The sequence below is a fragment of the Mesoplodon mirus genome (assembly GCF_964341445.2).
Source record: "Mesoplodon mirus genome assembly, chromosome: 10".
Lineage (NCBI taxonomy): Eukaryota > Metazoa > Chordata > Mammalia > Artiodactyla > Ziphiidae > Mesoplodon > Mesoplodon mirus.
In genome coordinates this window covers 17,285,467-17,309,837 of record NC_138986.1, presented here as the reverse complement: position 1 = coordinate 17,309,837, position 24,371 = coordinate 17,285,467, and the positions used below count along the sequence as shown (strand labels likewise).

General features: G+C 42.0%; 1 protein-coding gene across 3 annotated transcripts in view; it reads left to right on the top strand.

Annotated features, from left to right (window-relative positions):
* Positions 1-24,371, top strand: part of SASH1 (SAM and SH3 domain containing 1) — a 264,495-nt gene that overhangs the window by 44,854 nt on the left and 195,270 nt on the right. The window contains exon 1 of one of the 3 annotated variants that reach the window (XM_082633238.1): positions 22,769-23,451. The exons of the other annotated variants lie outside the window; for them this stretch is intronic. Within the exon in view, the coding sequence (XP_082489364.1) occupies positions 23,323-23,451 (129 nt within the window). The 5' untranslated portion in view covers positions 22,769-23,322. Of the gene's footprint in view, positions 1-22,768; positions 23,452-24,371 lie in introns of those variants that run through there. 3 annotated transcript variants of the gene reach the window in all.

Genomic DNA, 24,371 nt, shown 5'->3' with positions numbered 1-24,371 from the left:
ACCTAGAAAATTTTCCAAAGGAAAGCATAGGAGAAATGTCTTGTGGCTCTGCTAGACAAAGATTTCTTAGATAAAACAGTGAGATCCATAAAAGAAAAAATGGATAAGTTGGACTTAATCAAATGTAAAAATTCTTTTTGAAAGACATTATAGAATAAAAAGGCAACCACAGACTGAGAAAATATTTGCAAAGCACATATCGGATAAAGGACTTGTATCCAGAATATATATTCAGATATCTTAAGGGTCCGTAATAGGATAACAGCCCAATTTTTTCAATGGGCAAAATATTGAACAGAGCACATGAAAAGGTATTCAACACCACTCGTCATTAGAGAAATGCAAATGAAAACCACAGTGAGATACCCCTAGATACCTATTAGAATAACTTTAAAAAATAAACCAAAAGCAAAAAAAAAAACTGTTGACACCAAGTGCTGGCACGGCTGTGGAGCAAAGGAAACTCTCACACATTACTTATCGGCGTGCAAGATGGTACAGCTACTTCTGAAAAATATTTTGGCAATTTCTTATAAAATTAAATACACACTTACCCCATGGCCCAACAATCCCACCCCTGGGTATTCACCCAAATGAAATGAAAACCTATGTTCACACAACACCTGTCCACGAATGTTTATAAATGGTTTTGTTCATAATCAACAAAAACTGGAAAATACCCAAGCATACTTCAACTGGTTAATGAGTAAACTGGGGTACATCCATACAATAGAATACCACTCAGCAATAAAAAGGAACAAACGACTGATACAGTAACGTGGATGAATCACAAATGCTTCACAGACTTCAAATGCTAAGTGAAAGGAGCCAGCCTCAGTAGGCTACATGCTGTATAACTCCACTTACGTGACTTTCTGAAAAAGGCAAGCTGTAAAGGACAGAGATCAGATCAGTGTTTTCCAGAGCCGAGGAGTGGGGAAAGGCGTTCACGGCTTCAGTCCATGAGGGGATTCTTGGGGTGGTGTAACTGTCCCCTATCTTGATTGTGGTGATAGTTACACAACTGTAACACAGCACTGTGCAGTAAAAGGTATGAAATATACCGTATATAAATTATGCCTCGATTAACCTGACTTGGAAGAAAAAGAAGTAATACTAACGACAGTACTTAGTTGTCAAAAGCTATGAAGGTGATGTTAAAATAAAACAAAACTCCACTGTGACACTTAAGCTGAGTAAGTGACCTTCGGCAAGTTTCTTAACCTTTGTAAGGATCCATTTCTTCTTCTTTAAAATGAGAAGAAATAGTAGCACTGCATACAACATATGTTCTAAGAACTAAATAACTCATGAAATAAAATTTGCTAGTTTATTCCCCATTTAGTCTGTACCAGGTTTTGGATATGGCTTATCTAAGTCAGTTCTAAAAACCTCAGGGAATAGATACTATCATTAATATGCAGAGCACAGTGCCTGGCATATAGGAAGTCCTCCACAAGTGCTGACTTTGCTTTACTCTTCACTGAGAATCTCTTATGTCCAGGCACTGTGCTAGGCACTAAGAATAACAAAAGGAAAAGACCATGGAGTCCCTGCCCTTAGGCAGCTCACAGTGAAGAGACAAGGAAGCAAATTAACAATTAAAATGCTGTGTATTGATTACTGGACTTGCCTGGTGATCATTTCATAATGTATTTTTAGAATCACTATGTTGTACACCTGAAACTAACATAATATTATATATATTAACTATACTTCAATTTAAAAAGAAAAGAAGGCAAGTGCTTCCCTGGTGGCACAGTGGTTGAGAGTCCGCCTGCCGATGCAGGGGACACGGGTTTGTGCCCCGGTCTGGGAAGATCCCACATGCCGCGGAGCGGCTGGGCCCGTGAGCCATGGCTGCTGAGCCTGCGCATCTGGAGCCTGTGCTCCGCAACGGGAGAGCCACAACAGTGAGAGGCCCGCGTACCAAAAAAAAAAAAAAAAAAAAAAAAAAAAAAAGATAGAGAATCTTTAAAAAGTAGTAAGATAAAATAAAATGCAGTGTGTGAAGTGCTGTGAGAGTGGGGTTTGCAGGATACTTCTCTGGGATCATGGAGGAGGAGGAAGAGACTCTTGCTGGGGAGATGGTGGTACTGCAGAAATCCTTCCCAGTGGAGGTGGCATCTGATTATGTCTTGAAGGACAGGTTGAGTGTCAGCAGACAGAGATCCAGGGCGTGTGGAGTGACTGAGGAGAGACACACTCCAAATGATAACCAGACCTCCCCCTCCCCCCCAAAAAAAAACAAATCATGGGAATTAGTGGCAGAGAAAGGGGATACCGTCTGAGCCAAACCCCAAAGTTGGACTTAGATATTGTAGGGAAACTACGTGAGCAGAGGTCGGATGGAAGCTCACGTAAGCTGACATGACATCCTGATTCTGACATACTCTCCTACTGTCCAGATCTTTGGAAAAGAGCTTTGATAATCTCTATACTCATTCCGGTGTCTTAGATTCACCCTGACTGAGAAAATTCACCTGTAGCTCCAATTTAAAACCTCTTGGCTTCAGTTTTTCTTCGTGCTTATTTGTGAATGCATGTGGAGGATGGTTCGAGGGTAACTTAGGCTGCTAATTTTTTCTACTATTTGAGGTATGGCACACGTTTCACAGTGTCCTGTGATTCTCGAGACTTGGTATTTAAATACAACTAACACTCTTCTGGGTGCAAAATACCACTGGAAAACTATTCAAAAGATTTCTGGCAAAGCAGTGGAGTAGAAGGTGGAAGTGGAGGGAGAACATTGAATGAAGTGGCTCTTTGTCAATATAAATATACAAACCTGGGCTTCCCTGGTGGCGCAGTGGTTAAGAATCCGCCTGCTGGTACAGGGGACACGGGTTCAAGCCCTGGTCCGGGAAGATCCCACATGCCGCGGAGCAGCTAAGCCTGTGCACCACAACTACTGAGCCTGCGAGCCACAACTGCTGAGCCTGCGCGCATAGAGCCCATGCTTCTCAACAAGAGAAGCCACTGCAATGAGAAGCCCGCGTGCAGCAACGAAAACCCAATGCAGCCAAAAATAAAAATATAATAATATTTCCAAAAAAAAATTTTTTTTTTTTTTCTGGTACACGGGCCTCTCACTGTTGTGGCCTCTCCCGTTGCAGAGCACAGGCTCTGGACAAGCAGGCTCAGCAGCCATGGCTCACGGGCCCAGCCGCTCTGCGGCATATGGGATCTTCCCGGACCTGGGCACGAACCCGTGTCCCCTGCATCGGCAGGTGGACTCTCAACCACTGCACCACCAGGGAAACCCAATAATTTAAAAAAAATTTTTAAAAATATACAAACCTGTGTCGAGTCTCTTTACCCTTTTACTGTCCCACAGCCCCTCAACAGGTGGCATGAGCTCATCAACATTTGTGAGCAGATGGGATGTCATTTTAATGTTGCTTCTAATTGACAAGGGCCTTGGTGGCTGTGTGCGTGAGGCCGCATGCCTGGTGTAGGGTGGGCAGTGGAATTAGAAACTGCTACCTACTCCTTCTGGCAGAGGAGCAAGCGCTGTAATTGTGGTAACTGGCTAGAACACATCGTGTTAACTTGTAATCAAAGGCCTTATTTTGCTGATTTTATTTCCCTTAACTTGCCAGTCCTTCCCTCCCCCTTGCAGAGCTCTGAATTTTGGGCAACTTGAACAAGGAAACCTTGTTTCTCTGAAAATTACCTTTAGCATAAGCTCAGTGTTTTCCTGTCCAGATTTTCATAAGCAGTTTGGGTTGCATTAAATTTACACCAGTAATGAGCTTGTGCTTCTCAGAAAAGGTCCAAAGAGGAATGAAAAGAGCTGGGAAGTAGCTCAAGCAGTCCTTGGACTCTACCAGGTATTCTAATCAGAGGATAAACAACACGGAGTTGGAAGTTCTGTCCCTGAGCAGCCAGAATTTTTTCAATTCTCATTTCATAAGCCATATGGTGAGTAGATGCAGCCCCACTTCCTATAGGGAACACAGACGACGCCAAGACTGAAGCCACATACACTTCCTCGCTCAGCGGCACCCATGAGGACTCTGCCTACTGATGAGAATACTTTTGTTTATACAAAACAAAGCAGAAAACACTTCCTTGATCAGTTCAGGAATGGTCTTTTAAATTGTATGGGTTCCCTTCAATCATTCAGCTTCTTGGAAGAAAACAACTCCCAATTATTAATCATATCCTATTAGATCAGCCTTGAAAACAATTTATATGATAATGAGGAGTTTACTGAGCCCGCTGAGTGTATTATTTTGTGCCTGAGTCTAGGGGTTATTTCTAAGACATTCATGGTCATTTCCCTCTAATCAATGGCATACGTTTTCATTTTAGGCCCTTGAACCAATTTTGGAAATAGATGTCTATTTTCCTGTCTTCCTCTCCACCCAACATCATTACTGTGTCTGAGCTCAGGAGGAGGGAAAGAAAGAGAGGATGGAGTTAGAATAACTTATTCTCTCCTAAGGCACAAGGCTACTCATGAAAAATAGTATACATGGTTTTTGGGGGTTTTTTTTTAACATCTTTATTGGAGTATAATTGCTTTACAATGGTGTGTTAGTTTCTGCTGTATAACAAAGTGAATCAGATCTACATATACATATATCCCCACATCTCCTCCCTCTTGCGTCTGCCTCCCACCCTCCTGTATACACGGTTTTTAAAAGCAGCTACTTATCATTAGTATTAAACAGAATTGAAATAAAATTTTAATAACCACTATTCTCATTTATTCAGTGCTCCCTTTAAGCCAGGTAGATATTGTACTAACTGCTTTTCCACGTAATAATAATAAAAGTAGCTAATATATTTTTATTGATCATTTACTATGTGCCACTCATAGCATCAACTTCTTTGCAAACTATCTCATTTATTCTTCTTATCAACACTATGTCATAGACACTTTCATTAACCCCATTTTATAATTGAAGAAATTGAGGCTGGTTTAAGGTTGAACTTAAACAGTCAAAGTCTATGTGCTCAACCACCACCTTAGATCCTTTGATGAATCCTTAAATAGACAGATTTTGTTTGTTTGTTTCTGATGCAAGTTATCCCAGTTTTATATAAATTCAAAATATTTTAAGTTTAAAGGATTTTCTTACCTTGGTGGTAGGAGCTTTCTTAGCCTGTCAAAAATCTCAGAAAAAGAATAGCCTGCCACACCCCTGGACACTTCTGCCTTTGAGAATCCTTGCGCTGTAGCCCCACAGACTCTTCCCCCACTCACAACTCTGAGGATACAGTAATCCTTTTGTTCACCGATTTCCTGGCACATCAGTGTTTTCAAACCAGAATCAAAACAGAGTCCGAACTTTACTGCTGCCTAGCTTGGTTTAAACCTCATTATTTTTCCAAGAGATTGACTTAAAATATAATATTACTGGAGTCGGATCACTGTGTTTACTATTTAACGTCAAGTTTTGCTCTTATCTAGGTTTTTCCAGTTGGAAGCAGCTTCCCTGGTCTTCCCTCTGTTTCTCCCCTTTTAGATGGGACAGGCTGAGTGGAAACCCACCAGCATTCCCAGCAGAGGCAGTGGGGGGAGAGACCAGCTTCTTTATTTTTAATTCACTGAATATGAAGGGAGCCACTCTGTAGCTGTTTTCAGTCTAGACAGGATATGATGATAATAATACAAATAAAAGTTCATGTATTCCAGCCAGGGACAAATTAAGTGGGTGCAGGGCATAGATATATGTCATGCTGTTAGTGACATGGAGCAGCACACAACCCACTTCAGGGCATGGTGCCCAGATTAATTGGCTTGCCCAGAATGCATCTGTGATTAGAAGAAAGCTCTCAGGAAATGCTGGGCAGTGTGCATTTGGACTCTCAATTTTTCATCTCATAGGCACTGAAAGTTAGACATTGTATTCTACAGACCAGGAAAGTGAGTGGTGTTTGACACCATGGGTTTATGAAATGTTTTGCTGGTTTTCCTTCATAAGTCATAGATACTTCTGGGAGAAACTGGCCACCATATGTTGAGATGATGCAGGGAGTATTGATTATTGCTTTGCCGAGGTGGCCAAGCTCTGGGACAGTCAGGGTTTAAAGAATTATGGAAAGAGGGGTGTATCTTGAGTATATGTATGCATGAAAGAGCCTCAAAGTGAGGCTCTTTATGTCACACGAGCTACTGAAATAGAACGCCTGAGATTGCTGTGCTTAAAAATACTGTCGTTTGTGCCTTGAGGAGTATAACGGTGATCAGATATAGCACCTGGCTGCATGCGCTCCACTCTGAATCAGCTGGAAAGGGAAGGAATCAGGAGAAATAGCCAAGGGCACAGAGCAACTTCAAAAATAGGGTTTCTCCTTGGGAAATATCGAGTTGAATAGTAAAGAAGGTAGACTCTGTATCCAAGAAAAATCAAGGGTGAAATTGCTTGTGTTGCTGACCAAAGGCTAAATACTTCTTTTGGATACAGATGAGCCATTCCAATGGCCTCCACAGAACCTGGGCATGCATGAGCCAGTGATAAAATACAGTCCAATAAAGAGCTCTTGTTAATCTGTGACACCATATTTATCATCAGACCTGCAAAACCAGGAAAGTTAAACACTCTGGGTGGATCAAAAGAGGTGGTTCCTGAATATTTGTTATTATTAAGGAGGTTTGAGGAAATACTGAGAAAACCTTTTAAAATGTGACTCCCAACATCTCCTGCTTGCTTTTTTTTGGATGCTGGGTCCATTCAGGTTCCATTCCTTAAAAATTTGCCATAGGGCTTCCCTGGTGGCACAGTGGTTGGGAGTCCGCCTGCCAATGCAGGGGACACGGGTTCGTGCCCCGGTCCGGAAGGATCCCGCGTGCCACGGAGCGGCTGGGCCTGTGAGCCATGGCCGCTGGGCCTGTGCATCCGGAGCCTGTGCTCCGCAACGGGAGAGGCCACAGCAGTGAGAGGCCCACATACCGCAAAAAAAAAAAAAAAATTTGCCATAGTGCCCTCCTGTTCCTTTTTGGAAATGCTACAACGTGTAAACGTTTTGCAGTACATTCCATTGTTTAAATAAACCTACCTAAGGAGGCAAAAGACCTGTACTCAGAAAACTATAAGACACTGATGAAAGAAATCAAAGATGACACAAACAGGTGGAGAGATATACCGTGTTCTTGGATTAGAAGAATCAATATTGTGAAAATGACTATACTACCCAAAGCAATCTGCAGATTCAGTGCAATCCCTATCAGGTTACCATGGCATTTTTCATAGAATTAGAACAAAAAAGTGTACAATTTGTATGGAAACACAAAAGACCCTGAATAGCCAAAGCAATCTTGAGAAAGAAAAATGGAGCTGAAGAAATCAGGCTCCCTGACTTCAGACTATACTACAAAGCTGCAGTAATCAAAATAATATGGTACTGACACAAAAACAGAAATATAGATCAATGGTATAGGATGGAAAGCCCAGGGATAAACCCATGCACCTATGGACATCTAATCTATGACAAAGGAGGCAAGAATATACAATGGAGAAGAGGCAGTCTCTTCAATAAGTGGTGCTGTGAAAACTGGACAGCTACATGTAAAAGAATGAAACTAGAATGCTCCCTAATACCACACACAAAAATAAACTGAAAATGGATTAAAGATCTAAATGTAAAAGACAGGACACTATAAAACTCTTAGAGGAAAACATAGGAAAAACACTCTTTGACATAAATTGCAGAAAGATCTTTTTTGACCCACCTCCTAGAGTAATGAAACTAAAACAAAAGTAAACAAATTGGACCTAATTAAACTTAAAAGCTTTTGCACAGCAAAGAAAACCACAAACAAGATGAAAAGACAACCCTCAGAATGGGAGAAAATATTTGCAAACAAAGCAATGGACAAGGGATTAATGTCCAAAATATACAAACAGCTCTTGCAGCTCAATTTCAAAAAAACAAACAACCCAATCCAAAAATGGGCAGATGACCTAAATAGACGTTTCTCCAAAAAAGACATACAGATGGCCAAGAGGCACATGAAAAGATGCTCAACTTCACTAATTATTAGAAAAATGCAAATCAAAACTACAGTGAGGTATCATCTCACACTGGTCAGAATGGCCATCATTAAAAAATGTACAAACAGGGCTTCCCTGGTGGCGCAGTGGTTGAGAGTCCGTCTGCCGATGCAGGCGACACGGGTTCATGCCCCGGTCCGGGAAGATCCCACATGCTGCGGAGCGGCTGGGCCCGTGAGCCAGGGCCGCTGAGCCTGCACGTCCGGAGCCTGTGCTCCGCAACGGGAAGAGGTCACAACAGTGAGAGGCCCGCATATCGCCAAAAAAAAAAAAAAAAAATGTACAAACAATAAATGCTGGAGTGGGTGTGGAGAAAAGGGAACCCTCTTTCACTGCTGGTGGGAATGTAAATTGATACAGCCACTGTGGAGAATAGTATGGAGGTTCCTTAAAAAACTAAAAATAGAACTACTGTATGACCCAGCAGTCCCACTACTGGGCATATACCCTGAGAAAACCATAATTCAAAAAGACACATGTACCCCAATGTTCATTGCAGCACTGTTTACAATAACCAGGACATAGAAGCAACCTAAATGCCCATCGACAGATGAATGGATAAAGAAGATGTGGTACATATATACAATGGAATATTACTCAGCCATAAAAAAGAATGAAATTGGGTCATTTGCAGAGATCTGGATGGACCTAGAGTCTGTCATACAGAGTGAAGAAGGTCAGAAAGAGAAAAACAAGTATCGTATATTAACACATATATGTGGAATCTAGAAAAATGGTACAGATGAACCAATCAGCAGTGTAGGAATAGAGACACAGACATAGGAAGTGGACGTGTGGACAAAGGGAGGGGAAGGGGGGTGGGATGAATTGGGAGATTAGGTTTGACATATATACTCTACCGTGTGTAAAATAGATAGCTAGTGGAAACCTGCTGTATAGCACACAGAGCTCAGCTCAGTGCTATGTGGTGACCTAGATGGGTGGAATGGGGGTGGGAGGGGGATCCAAGAGGGAGGGGATACATGTGTACATATAGATGATTCGCTTCATTGTACAGCAGAAACTGACACAGCATTGTAAAGAAACTATACCCCAATTAAAAAAACAAAAAACAAAAGAACAGTGAGGCATTCAAGAATGATCAGAAGGGGCTTCCCTGGTAGTGCAGTGGTTAAGAATCCGCCTGCCATTGCATGGGGCACGGGTTCGATCCCTGGTCTGGGAAGATCCACATGCTGTGGAGCAACTAAGCCTGTGCGCCACAACTACGGAGCCTGTGCTCTAGAGCCCACAAGCCACAACTACTGAGCCCACATGTCACAGCTACTGAAACCCACGTGCCTAGAGCCTGTGCTCTGCAACAAGAGGAGCCACCGCGATGAGAAACTCACACACCTTAACAAAGACTAGCCCCCCCTCACCACAGCTACAGAAAGCCCACGTACAGCAATGAAGACCCAATGCAGCCACAAATAAATTAGTTAAAAAAAAAAAAAAAGAGTGGGGCTTCCCTGGTGGCGCAGTGGTTGAGAGTCCGCCTGCCGATGCAGGGGACACGGGTTTGTGCCCCGGTCCGGGATGATCCCACATGCCACGGAGCAGCTGGGCCTGTGAGCCATGGCCGCTGAGCCTGCGCATCCAGAGCCTGTGCTCTGCGACGGGAGAGGCCACAACAGTGAGGCCCGCGTACCGCAAAAAAAAAAAAAAAAAAAAAGAATGATCAGAAGTAATTGAAAAGGTTATGCGTTCTATTTTTTTTTGATTTTATTTTTGGCTGCATACGGTATTTGTTTTTCTCTTTTTGGCTGCGTTTGGTCTTCGGTGTTGTGCTCGGGCTTTCTTTAGTTGCAGTGAGCTGGGGCCACTCTTCGTTGCAGTGCATGGGCTTCTCATTGTGGTGGCCTCTCTTGTTGCGGAGCACGGGCTCCAGGCATGCAGTCTCAGCAGTTGTGGCTCGCAGGCTCCAGGGTGCAGGCTCAGCAGCCATGGTGCATGGGCTTCGTTGCTCTGCGGCATGTGGGATCTTCCCGGACCAGGGCTCGAACCCGTGTCTCCTGCATTGACAGGCAGATTCTTAACCACTGTGCCACCAGGGAAGCCCAAGTTTATGCTTTCTGAGACGGGGTTTTGAGAAGAACTCTTTCTTGTCTCTCAGCTTCAGGAACTCAATCCTTCCAATTCTTGCAGTTATTTACATAGAGAATCTCGAAGTCTAGGACTGTGAGTGAGTACTGAGAATTCCTGACCATACAGCACACCAGAGACCGTGTGGTTTAAGGTACCAGTATCTTGTGCTTCAATCTCTGCCACTCATTTGTTGAGGTATTCATTCATTCATTCAAATGTCTGGCCGGCATTGAAATTGGCTCCATGAAGGCTTGAATCTGGAGGTGGAAAAGTAGCAGGCATGTTTTGGAAGGTGATGAATAAGTAGCATTACAAAATATATTATCTGTAGGACCAGATCTGTACACAATAAACACTTAATAAATGTTTAACCTTCATTAACTTTGTGCTTATCATTAAACAACATAGTAACAAAAATAGAAAAATTCTCAAAGATAATTTAATTCAAGATCCCACCATCCTAATGCATCACCAGTTTTCATTTTACTTCATTTACTTACTTGTTCAAAAAATATTTATTGAGCTCCTACTCAAACACTGGCATATAATATTTGTAGATTCTCGTCTCACCTTTGCACACATGCACTCCAGATTTCTCAGAGTTAAGTGTTTCATACAGAGGATATTTTTTCATGCTGTTACATGTTCTTTATATTGACATTTTAATCAATAGATATTATTCCTTCAGTATCATCATTTATTTGACCATTGTTCTCTTGTGGAATATGAAGCTCTTTCCAAATTTTAAATGTTATAAAAAGTGCAGTAATAAGCCTCTGAGCACAGAGCTTCTGATTCCTTTCCAGTAATTTACCAGGATAAATTCCCAGGAGTCTAAATACTGGATCAGAGGATATGAACATTTTTATGTATTTTGATGCATCCTGCCAAATTTCTGAATCTTGTACCAATTTACATTTGTAATTTTGTTTATGTCAGTCACGTTCCATTGCCACCTTCCTGAAGATACTGCTTGATTTCTAGATGGAGAATTGAGGAACACTTGGCCTCATCAAGAATGCATGCATAAGCCATTTCTTATAAGGGGTATCTTCCAGATGGCTTAACCCATCTGTTATATAAATACCTTCCACTAACCAGGAAAGCCATTTTCCTCCTCCCCAGACTTTTGGTATCTCCTTACTTCCTTATTCCCTAAGACAATTCCTATACCAGAATACTCACTCACAGTATTACAGAACATTAGAAATGGAAAAGACCTCAAATATCTCCCCCCTCCTCATTTGAGAGTTAAGGACCCCGAGAACCAGGAAGATTGCAAATTCCTTCACATCACAGTGTTGGTGGGGAGATCTAGGACGACATTCTCTGCATGAAGCTGTTTGGTTCTGCTGCTAGGAAATATCAAGGGAGGTGGCCTATTTACTAATATTGGAAAGAAAAAGAATCAGCATGGCCTTTGGGCAGGTATGACCTGCACATTAGTGAAGTGTTCCAAATTTTACTCCCTCCCTAACGTGCCCGTGGCTTTTCATGTGTACTCTGTTATTGCAGACGTTGGCATTGCCTGTTCAGCCCAGGGACCCTCAGCAGTACATGGTGCACTTGGGAAGTAAAATGAAGGTTACCATTTCAGAAAGGAAATCAGGAAGCATTAAAACACAAAGGATGCGCTCTCCCAGAGCCTTAAGACTAACCTCTTTAGTTGACAGCAGGCTAGGTGCAGTGTGACTGACCATCTCATTCTCTGAGCTTTGGACTAGCTATTCATTCCCTCACTAGCATTTTTTAAAACAGAGAACTTCAAGTTCCTCCAACACGTAATATTGTTTTATGTCTTTGTGCCTTTGTTCCTGTTGTTCTCATAGTCTGAAACCAGCTTAACCCCCATGTAACTGGCTAATTTCAACCTTTCCTTTGAGACTGTTTTAACTCAGACGAAGCCTCTTACAGGAAGGCTGCCATGATGCCTCTAGGCCGCCATGACCATCCAGTCTCTCTCAGTTCATAAAGGGCCTACGGATTCTTTTATCACACTGGGTTGAGAGTATTTATGTGTCTCCTCACAAGACTAAGCTCATCAGGATCAGAATCTGTGACTTTACATACTCCCCAATGCTTAAATACCTTCCACTAAGTACAGAATAGACATTCAGTAAATGCTTATTGAACTGAAATATCTGAATTGTATGAATGAGGATTTGTAAAAATCTTAAAATCCACTGAAGATGGTCTGGGTCTGGCATCAGCAAAATGTGACTAGAATGTAATTCTTTCTTAGAATGCTTAAATCTGATCAATTTTGTTGTATTATTGAGTAGGAAACCTGTGTTAACAGGAAAGGGGTAGTCTGTTTGGACTCTGTACAAGAGAATCCCTCCAACAATAATTTCTCAAAAATGTAAATTATTATTATCGTCACCATCATCTCCTCTGGAATCTTATCCTAGTACCACCCTCTCTTAAATTTCCAATCTCTCCTCCTCTACTATTCCTTTTCTGCTTGCCTTATAAATTCGCTCAAATCTTTCACATGCTTAAAAATATTTCTTCAAACCTTGTGATCCCTTCTGTTATCTTTCTTCACCTACTTTTCTCCCATCATTTCCTCAGTCTCCTGCAATCTTGTTTCTACTCCTTCCTCTACAATGAAATTGCACTGGCTAAGCAGAGTTACTAGTGACCGCTAAAATGAACGTTCAGTTGATACTCTTCCTATCGACTTTTCCATAATGTTGGACACTGCTGCTCCTTCCCGTCTTCCTGTTACCCTCAAATTCCTTGACATCATGCCATCATGATTCTCTACCCCTGGGACTACTCTCACTCAGACACTGTGTCATTACCCCATGTTGTTCTCTTGAATGCTGGTGTTCCCCAAGTTCTGTCTTTCTCAGTTTTACATTCTCACTTACACCAATGGATTTCATCCCTTACTACCCATCATAATCACCTGTGGCTCTTTCAAAAAAATAAGAATACCTGAGAAAAAGGAACATTTGTGAACTGTAGGTGGGAATGTAAATTGGTATAGCCACTATGGAAAACGATATGGAGGTTCCTCAAAAAATTAAAAACAGGACTGCCATATGATCCAGCATTTCTACTTCTGGATATATATTCAAAGGGAATGAAAAAGCTTCTCAAAGAACTATCTGAACTCCCATGATCATTGAAGCATTATTCACAATAGGCAAGCTATGGAAACAACCTAAGTGTTTGTCAATAGATGAATGGATAAAGCAGATGTGAGATATCTATATTGATATTGATATCAATATAGATAGATAGATTCACAGAATATTATTCAGCCATGAGAAGGAAGGAAATCCTGCCCTTTGTGACAACATGGAAGAACCTGAAAGCATTATGCTAAGTGAAAGAAGACAAATACTGTATGATATCACTTATATGTGGAATCTAAAAGAGCTGAACTCGTAGAAATAGAGGTTAGAACGGTGGTTTCCAGGGGCTGGGGGTGGAGGAACTGGGGAGGTATTGACCAAAGGGTACAAACTTCCAGTTATAAGACAAATAAGTTCTGGGGATCTAATGTATAGCATAGTGATTATAGTTAATACTACTGTATTATATACTTGAAAGCTGCTAAGAGAGTAGATCTTAAATGTTCTCACCACAAAAAAGAAATGGTAATTACGTGATACGATGGTGATGGCCACTGTGCAATATATAAGTGTAACAAATGAACAAGTTGTTCACCTTAAACTTACATAATGTTATAGGTCAATTATGTCTCAACAAAGCTGGAGGGAGAAAGCAGGAGTATTTCAGGGAAAATGAACAGACTGAACAAAACAGAGAAGCAGAAAATAGGAAATACAGAGAATGTGGGGAAAAGTAGATAAGAGCCTTCCAAAATAACTCTATGTTTGATCATAACAGAAAGTCAAGCTGAAAAAGCAGTGTGGGATCAGGCAGGAACCGATGTATGTGTGCTAAGTGCCCCCATTGTTAATCCTTGTAGCTCTTGCCTAGATTAGTAGTATGACTGAAAAGTTGCCTTTTCTCAATTTTCACCCTCTTCTAGACTCCACATCACCACTAATTATAAAGTGAACCTAAATCGGACAATTTAACAATTTAATTTCAAAAAAATAAGGATTTTACACTCCTGATTAAATACTCCTGAGAACCAGGGCCGTCTTTTGTGAATACCTAACGTGATGTCAGACATAACTAGAGCTCAATTAATATTTGTTGCCTGATGAATTAATGAATGAATAATGGACCAGATCTCTCTGATTTAAACCAGTAGGAGAAGACTAGTCAAAACTATGGAATATTCTGAAAGGGTACAAAAAGTAGTATAAATTGAGTGGCTTATTTAGAAGAATTACACATGAAGTATTTTATGGCACTCTTAACCAGCTTGAGAAGATTTTTTTCTTGTGTTGGTTAAATATCCTCCCTTTTCTTCTCATTTTTAAGTTTTATCCTGTTAATTTAATTAGTATACTTCCTCCTCCCCTCCCCCTCCTCATAGTAGAATACAGAAGCAAATCTGGCCCAGCTTGGGATGAATCATCATGAGTCATGATTAGTCATTCTAAATTAAAGTATATTTATTTATGAATGTACCAGTGAATGATTGATTTGTCCTTTTGCTGTCGTTAATCTCTAGCCTCTTAATTTTACCTTTCAGGAGTTATTACAGAAAGAAATAAAATTTTCATAGAGGTATTTTACAGTTTTTGTTTATTTGTTTTGATCATCACTAAAGAGTAATTCTTTTTTTGGAGAATTTTGGGAGTTCCCTGGTTGCCCAGTGGTTAGGACTCAGTGCTTTCACTGCCATGGGCCCAGGTTCAATACCTGGTCAGGAAACTAAGATCCTGCAAGCCATGAAGATTGGCCAAAAAAAAAAAAAAAAAAAATTGTATTTTTTATCTTTTTTCCTTTCATGTGTGTTCCATTTAGACCAGGAAATTGACATTTCAGCCCAGAAGACTTAGGCCAGATGTTAGTGCACTGGCTGAAAGATGGATTTCCTGCCCCAATAGGTGACCTCTTAAAGCAAAATGGGCTTTTTCTTAATGGATAGACTGTCCAAATGACCTCATTTCTAGAACAAGGGGCCTTTGTTGTGTCTCTTTGCAATTGGCATCAACATCATCTGGTTTTTGAGAACATTCATTAGATAAAGTGGAGCTAGCACCTAGTTGTTTCATTTATAAGGCATAGGAAAAATTTATGCCTAGACAACCTACTTCTTTGCTCCTTTAAAAACATTTGTGTTCCTTGAGAGGGAAATGGTGCAGAAAATCTGGGGCCTGCTTATCCATATTAATATTTCTCTTCAGTTTCAATCCCCAGTCCAGCCAGCACTCACCACAGGAACAGAGCATGCTACGTGCTTCCTAAAACAGGGAAGTGTTTCACTAAGCTTGACCAAGGCACTATTTAAAGACATAGCCATGACCCCAATGTCCTGTCACTCAAACTTCTCTATATGTGAGAAGCTCATTGAGACATTCTCATGGTGCCACCACTTTTGATGAGTTCTTCACCAAGTTCATTTATTTCTATCTTCAATTGTATAAGGCGGCTCAGAAAAACTGAGATAACTGAGCCTTTGTGTGTGTGTGCGCACACATGCGCGTGTGCCTCTGTGTGTCACAGGAAATGCAATTTGAAAGAAAGTACCCAGAAGAGGAAAATGGCCTTGAATGACTAAGGGGAGACTGAAAAACTTACTATACATGGAAAAGAAGGGAATTAGATTGCATAAGAAGGAAGATATGTTTCTGAGATTCTAAAAGGATAGAACTTTATAGCTAAAGGGAAAATTAGATATCTTTTCTCTTTCTCTCTCTCTCCCTGCCTTTCTCCCTCCCTTCCTTCCTTCCTTTCTTTATTCCTTTAGAAACAAGAATGGGAGTGTCTCTCTTCAATAGCCATCAGGTACATTTTAGGAGTATAAAAATCTTGCTGCTTGTGACCCAAAATATTGGCTCCCCCATGAAAGACACAGAACAGAGTAAAGCAAGGCTGTATACAGAGTTACCATCAGGCTGGGCAGTGCATCTAAGACTCGTGGTTCTTCCTCAAGTAATTTATATAGTAAATATGTGACTCTTTAAAAAAATGAGTAGTGAAAAGGATATCACACTTTCCTTTGCTTTAATGAGTCAACGCATATTTTTTCCAGAATGTTATACTCAGCTCAGTGCCTCCCTCCTTTTTTAATAGTCATATGCAAATGTCATTAATTATAAATTATTTTTTCTCGTTGTTCAACCAAAGTATTCTGGATAATACTTCAATTCTGGGTAAGATTTGTAATAGTTTTCTATGGTTTCTGGGATTCATTTTGTGAGTGAGAATCTTTTGTTCTATGTATATAACATTGCACTTGGAAGAAGTCGAGCAGGGGCTGGGCTTCCCTGGTGGCGCAGTGGTTGAGAATCTGCCTGCCAATGTAGGGGACACGGGTTCGAGCCCTGGTCTGGGAAGAATCCCACATGCCACGGAGCAACTGGGCCCGTGAGCCACACCTACTGAGCCTGCGCGTCTGGAGCCTGTGTGCTCCGCAACAAGAGAGGCCGCGGTAGTGAGAGGCCCGCGCACCGCGATGAAGAGCGGCTCCCGCTCGCTGCAACTAGAGAAAGCCCACGCATAGAAACGAAGACCCAACACAACCAAAAATAAATTAATTAATTAATAAGTAAAAAAAAAAAAAAAAAAGCAGAGCAATAGTGTTAACTGGAGCTTTTACATTTAATAGGAAAAAAATATTTTTCACAAGTATGTTTAAGCAATAGAGACAGCCAAGTAGGCATTCTCGTTGGGTAAAGTTTATAGACAAGATTGATGAAGCAGTTTGGTTGGTGGATGATACTTCCCAGCTGTGCTTTTTAGACTGTCCTTGCATAATTTGGAAATATTTAACATAACCTTTCGTCTCTTATTAACACATTCCTTTTTTTTTTTTCTTACACTCTCCTAAGCTAAAAGATAAATAGCAGGGAATATGATTCTAAAGACCATTCCCTCTCCATGCTTCCTTTTTTTCTCCTTTTCAGTGTCAGGTAGCCCTCAGAGAATCTCACAGCTCTCCACAGGGGACACTGCTCCTATGTTAATTCAGAAGTTATTTCATGGTGAGTTGAAGTCTTTGGGTCCTTTGCCTTAAACATTGTGAATTCAATGTTGGTACCCCACTCAGAGTCTTTTGCTTCTTGTCTATAATGTGTATTACTGAATAGTTCAGAATCCTTGTATTTCAGAATTACAAATGACTTTAAAAATTACCTAGTCTGACCCAGCTGTGCAAGATGAAATATCGGTCACATCGTTTTATGCCTGATGGAATAATTCCCAGGCAGAAACGTGGTGTTTACATAGCATCAGCACAGAGGAAAACCTAACTGGCTAAGCTAGTAACCTGGCTTATCAGAGTGGAAGAAGAGATTTCAGAGAAAAGTATTTATAGCCCTGAATCATCATTTTGTTTATTTACCTTCTCTCCCTAGCCTGTTTGGGCCGTCTTCACTTGGTTTTAATTTTTCTTTAGTTTGCTCTTAGCTCTTTTCTCAGTCTCTCTTACCAAATACTCCATGATGAAAAGGCTTTTAAACAGGTAATGCTTTAGCAGGGGTTTGGCTCACTTTTAAGGCAGTTGTGGAAAAAGTGTGTTTGGGATTGTCAAGGGGGAAAATGTTTTGGCATTTCAGTCTTTGCTTGAAGTTAGTCCCCCCCCACTCCGAGGCATTATGGAATGCCCCGCGTTAGAGTGCCAGAGAGGATTGCTGACCGTAGGCAAAAATTAAATGTGTTTATCTGTTTTCATTGCTCAATTTCAGAATGCAGTATGGTTAAAAAAAAAAAATTGGACTATTTATAATCTTTTGGATTTAATCTCTGCTTTTTCTTTTCACATCTTTATTGGAGTATAATTGCTTTACAGTGTTGTGTTAGTTTCTGCTGTACAACAAAGTGAATCAGCTATATGTGTACATATATCCCCCTATTCCCTCCCTCTTGCGTCTCCCTCCCACCCTCCCTATCCCACCCCTCTAGGTGGTCACAAAGCACCAAGCTGATCTCCCTGTGCTATGCGGCTGCTTCCCACTAGCTATCTATTTTACGGTTGGTAGTGTATATATGTCCATGCCACTCTCTCACTTCGTCCCGGCTTACCCTTCCCCCACTGTGTCCTCAAGTCTCTTCTCTATTAATCTCTGCTTAATCTCACGTTTTTTTTTCTGTAGAAAATGTGTTGTCTTTAAAAAATAACAAGTGTTTGAATGAAACTGTGTTCCTAAAATATGTACTATTCTTATGGATAATACACTTTATTGCAATAAATACATTTAATATTTTATCATCTGCCCTTAAAAGCCAAATGTCTCTGAACATCTGATTTGGGGATCTCCATTCACATATCTCATGATGGTTTCTTTTACCAGTTAATTTTAAAAAGCAATCCGCTGGTTTAGTTTTTCAACATATTATATTTTACAACTTCACCTTCCCTTGGCAATGTGTTCCTTTTCCTTATTCTGACGTTCCCATAGTTTCAAGTGGCTCTCAAATTTGAGCAGATTTCACAATTGCCTGGAGAGCTTGTTAAAATACAGGTCACTGGTCCCATCCTCAGAGTGTCTGACTCTGCAGGCTTGGAGGCTGGGGCCGGAAATTTGCATTTCCAACAAATTAGGTAATGCTAATGCTTCTGTTCTTGAGTCCACACTTTGAGAAGCACTGATCTAGATAAAATATTGTAAAAGATGGAGCTAGTATGGACTAAGGTGGTAGTGGAGACGGAGAGAAGTGGATGAACTTGACACATATTTAGGAAGTAGGATCCACGGGGCTTGTCCATGGTTAGATGGGAGTGATGGTGAGGTGTGGGAAGGATTCAAGCATGTCTCTGGGGTTGGTAGCTTGAACCAATGGATGGATGTAACAGAGTACTGAAATGGGAAGTGAGCGGGTGGGAGGGTTGGATCGTAGTGAGAAGTCATAAATTCTATTTAAAGTTTAAATAAAATATTTTTAAAACATCAAACACAGTGCCTGACATAGAGTTGATTTTCAATAAATAACATCGATATTACTGTTATTACTACATTTACTTCCAAACTGAGTAGCCCTTGTGACTCCACCTTGCCAGAGGTAACCTCCCAGCCCTTCCACTCAGCAGCCACATTCCAGGGCTAGGAATTACTCCTTTATGTGATCCAAGAGACAGGTATGAACAGGGAGATTTTATAGATATCACCTCGTGGTGTGAGTGAATAGGGGGAGGGAAAGGGGGGAAAAGTTCTAATTCATAGAGAATTACTGCCTGCATTTTCACACACAACCTCATAGCAACTGTATTAAGTAGATGAATTATCCCACTTTACAGATGAGATAAATAACTTGCCCAATGTCTTATAGAAACCTGAGTGAAAATTCAAACTGGGCTCTGTCCTGAACCCATTATATTTGTGTTACTGCCAAACTCTACCTTTACTGCCAGGCAATAGATTTTTTTACTTTTCTTATGTCAAAATGATGTCCTAAGTAGACTGCAGGCAACACCCTGCAGCTTTTAGACTAGTGGCTTTTAAACTTGTAATCCTGCTACATAGTAAGAAACAATTTTTTACAAAGCAATCTAGTATTTGCATTTATATGTGTATGTGTGTATGTATGTACTTACGTGTTGCATGCATATATGTGCAGCTGTATGACTGACACTAATTTTCCAAGAAGTAACACTTATTGAGATAGGTGCATTTCCAATATTTACTTTCATTGACTGCATTCTGACAGTTCATTGCAATAAATGTTGATCAGAACCCACAGAATTGATTTCGGTCAACTTTTGGGTCTCTACTAGGTGTCTAGAAAATTCTCTTCTAGATCCCTTTCTGTCCTTGGAATTCACTTACCAACATCATAACAATTCCACAGAGCTGGATGAGGGAGAGCCCTGATGGAAAGAGAAAAGGAGAGAGCAGGATTCCTATGTGTATACTTCCCCTATACATGTCTTTAATGGCACATCTACACTTGCCCACCTTACAGAGCTTTGTGGGAATCAAATAAATTACAACATAGATGAAAGAACTTTTAAAGGTAATCAAGTCATCTGACTTTGATTCTGCTCAATGTAGCTGTGTTCACTTGGAGTGATCATTCAAGTTCTTCAGAGCCCATTTCTTCATCCTAAAAATGAGGGATTTGATCCAGATCACCTTCAAGGCTCTGTCCGGCCCTCATGGGATATAATTCTATTATAAAAAGCTCTTTGTAGGGCTTCCCTGGTGGCGCAGTGGTTGAGAGTCTGCCTGCCCATGTAGGGGATACGGGTTCGTGCCCCGGTCCAGGAAGATCCCACATGCTGCGGAGCGGCTGGGCCCGTGAGCCATGGCCACTGAGTCTGTGCGTCCGGAGCCTGTGCTCCGAAACGGGAGAGGCCACAGCGGTGAGAGGCCCGCCTACTGCAAAAAAAAAAAAAAAAAAAAAAAAGAAAGCTCTTTGTAAATAGTACCCTATGGGACTCTGAAATAGTTTGATGATGATTGTGATGTTGCTAATTATTCTTTATATTTTGTTAAAAAGCCCCTGAAGGCATTTTTGGAAGATTGACATTAACCAAAGGAGAAAAGACTCAATTTGGGAGAAGTAATCAGACTCATTTTGAGTAGAAGCATCATGAAGCTGATAAGCGAAAAGTTTCAGCTTCATTTTTCAGGTGGTCAAAAAAATTATTATGTACTACAAGTAGAAAAATGCTCAAAATTTCATATTTATGTACAGACATCAAAGTTGTAGGTACCAACATTCCCCCTCAAATGTATTACTTATTTTCTTATCCATTTATTAGGGAATGCCAGGACAAGGAGCTTAAATATCTAGGGTAGCTTGATTCTCCAAGTACCAAAATGCTGGCTAAGATTTAGTTATACTGATATGTGTGTTTGCATCGTTGCAAAATGGTACCTATCTTTAGATGACTCTGAAATATAATATCTCCTCTGAGGAGGTACACGGCAATTAGTGTGGCCTTGCCTCCTCTAGGATGGGAAAACTGCAGCACAGAAAAGTTAAATGCTCTGCCCTCAGGTGATCTGATGAGCCTAGAAGAAAGACTCACGACTGGTGCTGGAGAGTCCTGCCCCGACCATCCTGCTTATTTGGCTTCATGGTCAGTCCCTTGCCAGAGGTGTTGATTGCAGAAAACTAGCCGCCCCCGTAGAAGCAGCACTGTCCTTTGTATTTTTTTCTTCCTTTTTTTCCCTTAATATTCATTTATTTATTTAGATTGCACTGGGTCTTAGTTGTGGTGGCATGCAGACTTCTTAGTTGCAGCATGCATGCAGGATCTAGTTCCCCTACCAGGGATCGAACCCCGGTCCCCTGCACTGGGAGCGCAGAGTCTTACCCACTGGACCACCTGGGAAGTCCCTCCTTTGTATTTTCTTGAATTGAGTAAGGTACCACATGGCTAATACATTGAAATTCTTAAGTATACATAAAATCAACTCAATGGTTATTTTACCTTTTCCTATCATTTACTTATTTTCATGTCTTTATAGATGTAATAATAATAGTAATAATAATAAAGCCCACCAATGCTTTAATGAATTTATTTGGATTCCCAGCATCTTAGAACACGCACCTGATCTAACTCCAGCATCAGCCCAGGGAAAAGCACCAGGCCTGGTCATACTGACTCTGCACCCAGCACTCCACTTCAACACAATGCCTCCTTACTATCAAGGGGAAACTTTTGCATTCTTTTTCTTTGTCATCGGGGATTATGCATATAAATTTAATTACCTTTGAAAACTTTTTTTTTTCAATTTTGAACTTTCCTCTAAGAGCTATTCATCCTTTGGATCCCGTAATTAATGCTTTAGGAGGGGAACTTCAAGGGACGTGATCTTGTACCCCTCCTTTCATGTGGGTTCAGAAGGAAAAAACAACAACAGCCAGAGCCCTCTAAAACAAGCAAGGGCTCTCTCCCTGGGGCACCTCACCTGGGTTTTTGTACCACTCAGTCCTTTAATTTAGGGGCGATTCATTGTAGTTTCTGAACTGTTTCACAAAGTGATCAATCACCAGATCCGCTGTGACGTGGACTGTCATCTCCCAGGGAGAATTCTGAGTGGTGTTTAAAGAAACAATCACAAAAGGAGAAATGCATCTACAGAACTATTTCCCTCATAAAATAAATCCGTCATGGATCTTGTCCTTAGAAAAACACACACGGGGTCCCAGGTGTGTTGGCTTAATGGCTACAACCATAACATTTCCTTTTGAAAAAGGCCCTTCCCTATGCCCTTACTGTAAAGGAACCATTAAAACCCAAAGCGCGTTCCCCCTAAATAGCTGCCACCCCTAGCAATGCATGGCATTGTGGGCGCCCAGGAACCAAAATGTCCCCCCTTGTAATAAACACGATACAAACAATGGCTCGTGCCCAAGCTTTCACACTTGTTTTTCCAAGTCTTGGCTGCCAGACGCAGAGCTGTAATTCCTGAGGTCGCTTGACCTCAGGAGGGGGCGAGGTGTGCGGGGTAATTACACTACTTGGGAACTCCTTCGGCAGGAGCAGCTTAAAGATTAACTTTCTCGAGTTTCTGTGACCAAAGCTGTTCCAGTGAAGAGCGTGATTGGAAACTTGTGCAGGCGGGGGACAGCAGCGCGGCCGCTCTTTCAACAGGCGATTTGTTCTCCTGTCTGTGGCTCATTTCCATGCAAAGAGCCTGACATCAGAGCACCTTTTGTTGCTAAACGCTTTCTTTAGCATCAAGGGGAGAGAGTCATGTGGAGCTGGAAGAGCTCATTTTGAAGAGGGGGGGCCCGGGAAGTACCCTCCAAGTTCCAGAGGCGCCGCGGTCACCCCGCGGGGCCCTGCCCAGACTTGCTGGAAGAAATGAGTCTCGTGCCTAGTTAGTCGGTCCCGTCACAGGAAGAGACGCCTTTGCAGCGGGTTGCGTTGCTTCTGGGCTGCCAGAATTCCCCGCCGGAAAACTCGGTGGTGCGAACTTTGCCTCCTGCTACCGGGTTGCCGAGCCGCGCCGAGCCGAGTCGGGCTGGGAAAGTTTGTGGACCTGTCAGCCGCGCGGCCCGTCGCCACCGAGAGCCGAGGTGCGGGCGCCTGTCGGGGGCCCCCGCCGGGTCGGAGGCCGGGGCCGCGGGGGATGCGGCGCGGAGGCGCGGCTCGGTGGTGACGCGGCAGGCAGGGACCGGCGCCGGGGACCGGGCACGCACGTCTGCGGGGCCAGGGCGCCCCGGGGACCCGGCCATGGAGGAGGACGCGGGAGCCGCCGGCGCGGCGCCCGAGCCCGAAGCCGAGCCCGCGCCGGAGCCTGAGGCGGGCGCTGGTCTGTCCGAGGCGTTCTCCCGGCTCTGGACCGACGTGATGGGCATCCTGGTGAGTTACCTGGAGAAGCGGAGACGCGGGGAGGGCGGGTCGCGGGACCCGGGAGCAGGCAGCCCCCCGGCGCCCCGGCGCTCCCTTCGCGCTCGCAGACTCGACAAGCTCACCCGTCGGGGTCGTCCTTCTCCGGCTCTAGCTCTTAGGGGGTTAAATGCACACGGTTTAGGATTTCAAACCCTAATTAAAAAGATAACCAGCCACAGATCACATCAAAGATATATTTTTTAAACAATCGGGTATGATATTCCACCGTTTAATCTGGGACACCTGCTGAGAAGTTGGTGTGGAAAAGACAGAGTCCTTCAAAGAATAGATGTAAATAAATACTGTTTGGCTGATGTGCTTTCACAGTCGGATTTGGGAAGAGGCTGATGTTACTGATGTTTATCTCTCCACCATGTGTTGTCTGACCAGGAGAGGAAAACAATTATCTCCTTACTCAGAACCGCAGAAAGTTTACTTTGTTTGCAGTTTTTCAGCTTGTAGAATTACAAGCTGGATATTTGTTATGTGTTTGGGACTAAAAACAATAAGACTTATTTTTCTAAATCTGTATTGTCATGCATTTTGAAATGTCCAGTAACTAAACCCGCCCATGGATTTGGCATAATTTCTGAAAAATAGTTTTTAGGCATGGAGGTTGAAGCTTTAACTTGTTCAGGGTTCAGTGCCTTGAGGAATTAGTAGATTTGCTTTGGTGGAGCTGTAGGTAGGCAGGTAGACTGGAATCAGATGGGTGGGGTTCTTACAGTCAGACATCTTACTCCACACATTAAAAAGTCAATTTCAATGGAAAGATTCGGAATTGGGAGTTGTGTAGATCATTGGAAGAGGCTCTAGATTTACTTGGAGTTTTTTTTTTTTTTTTTTTTTAAATAGGAGGAGGTGTAGTTTATAGAAAACTCTTCTTTGGT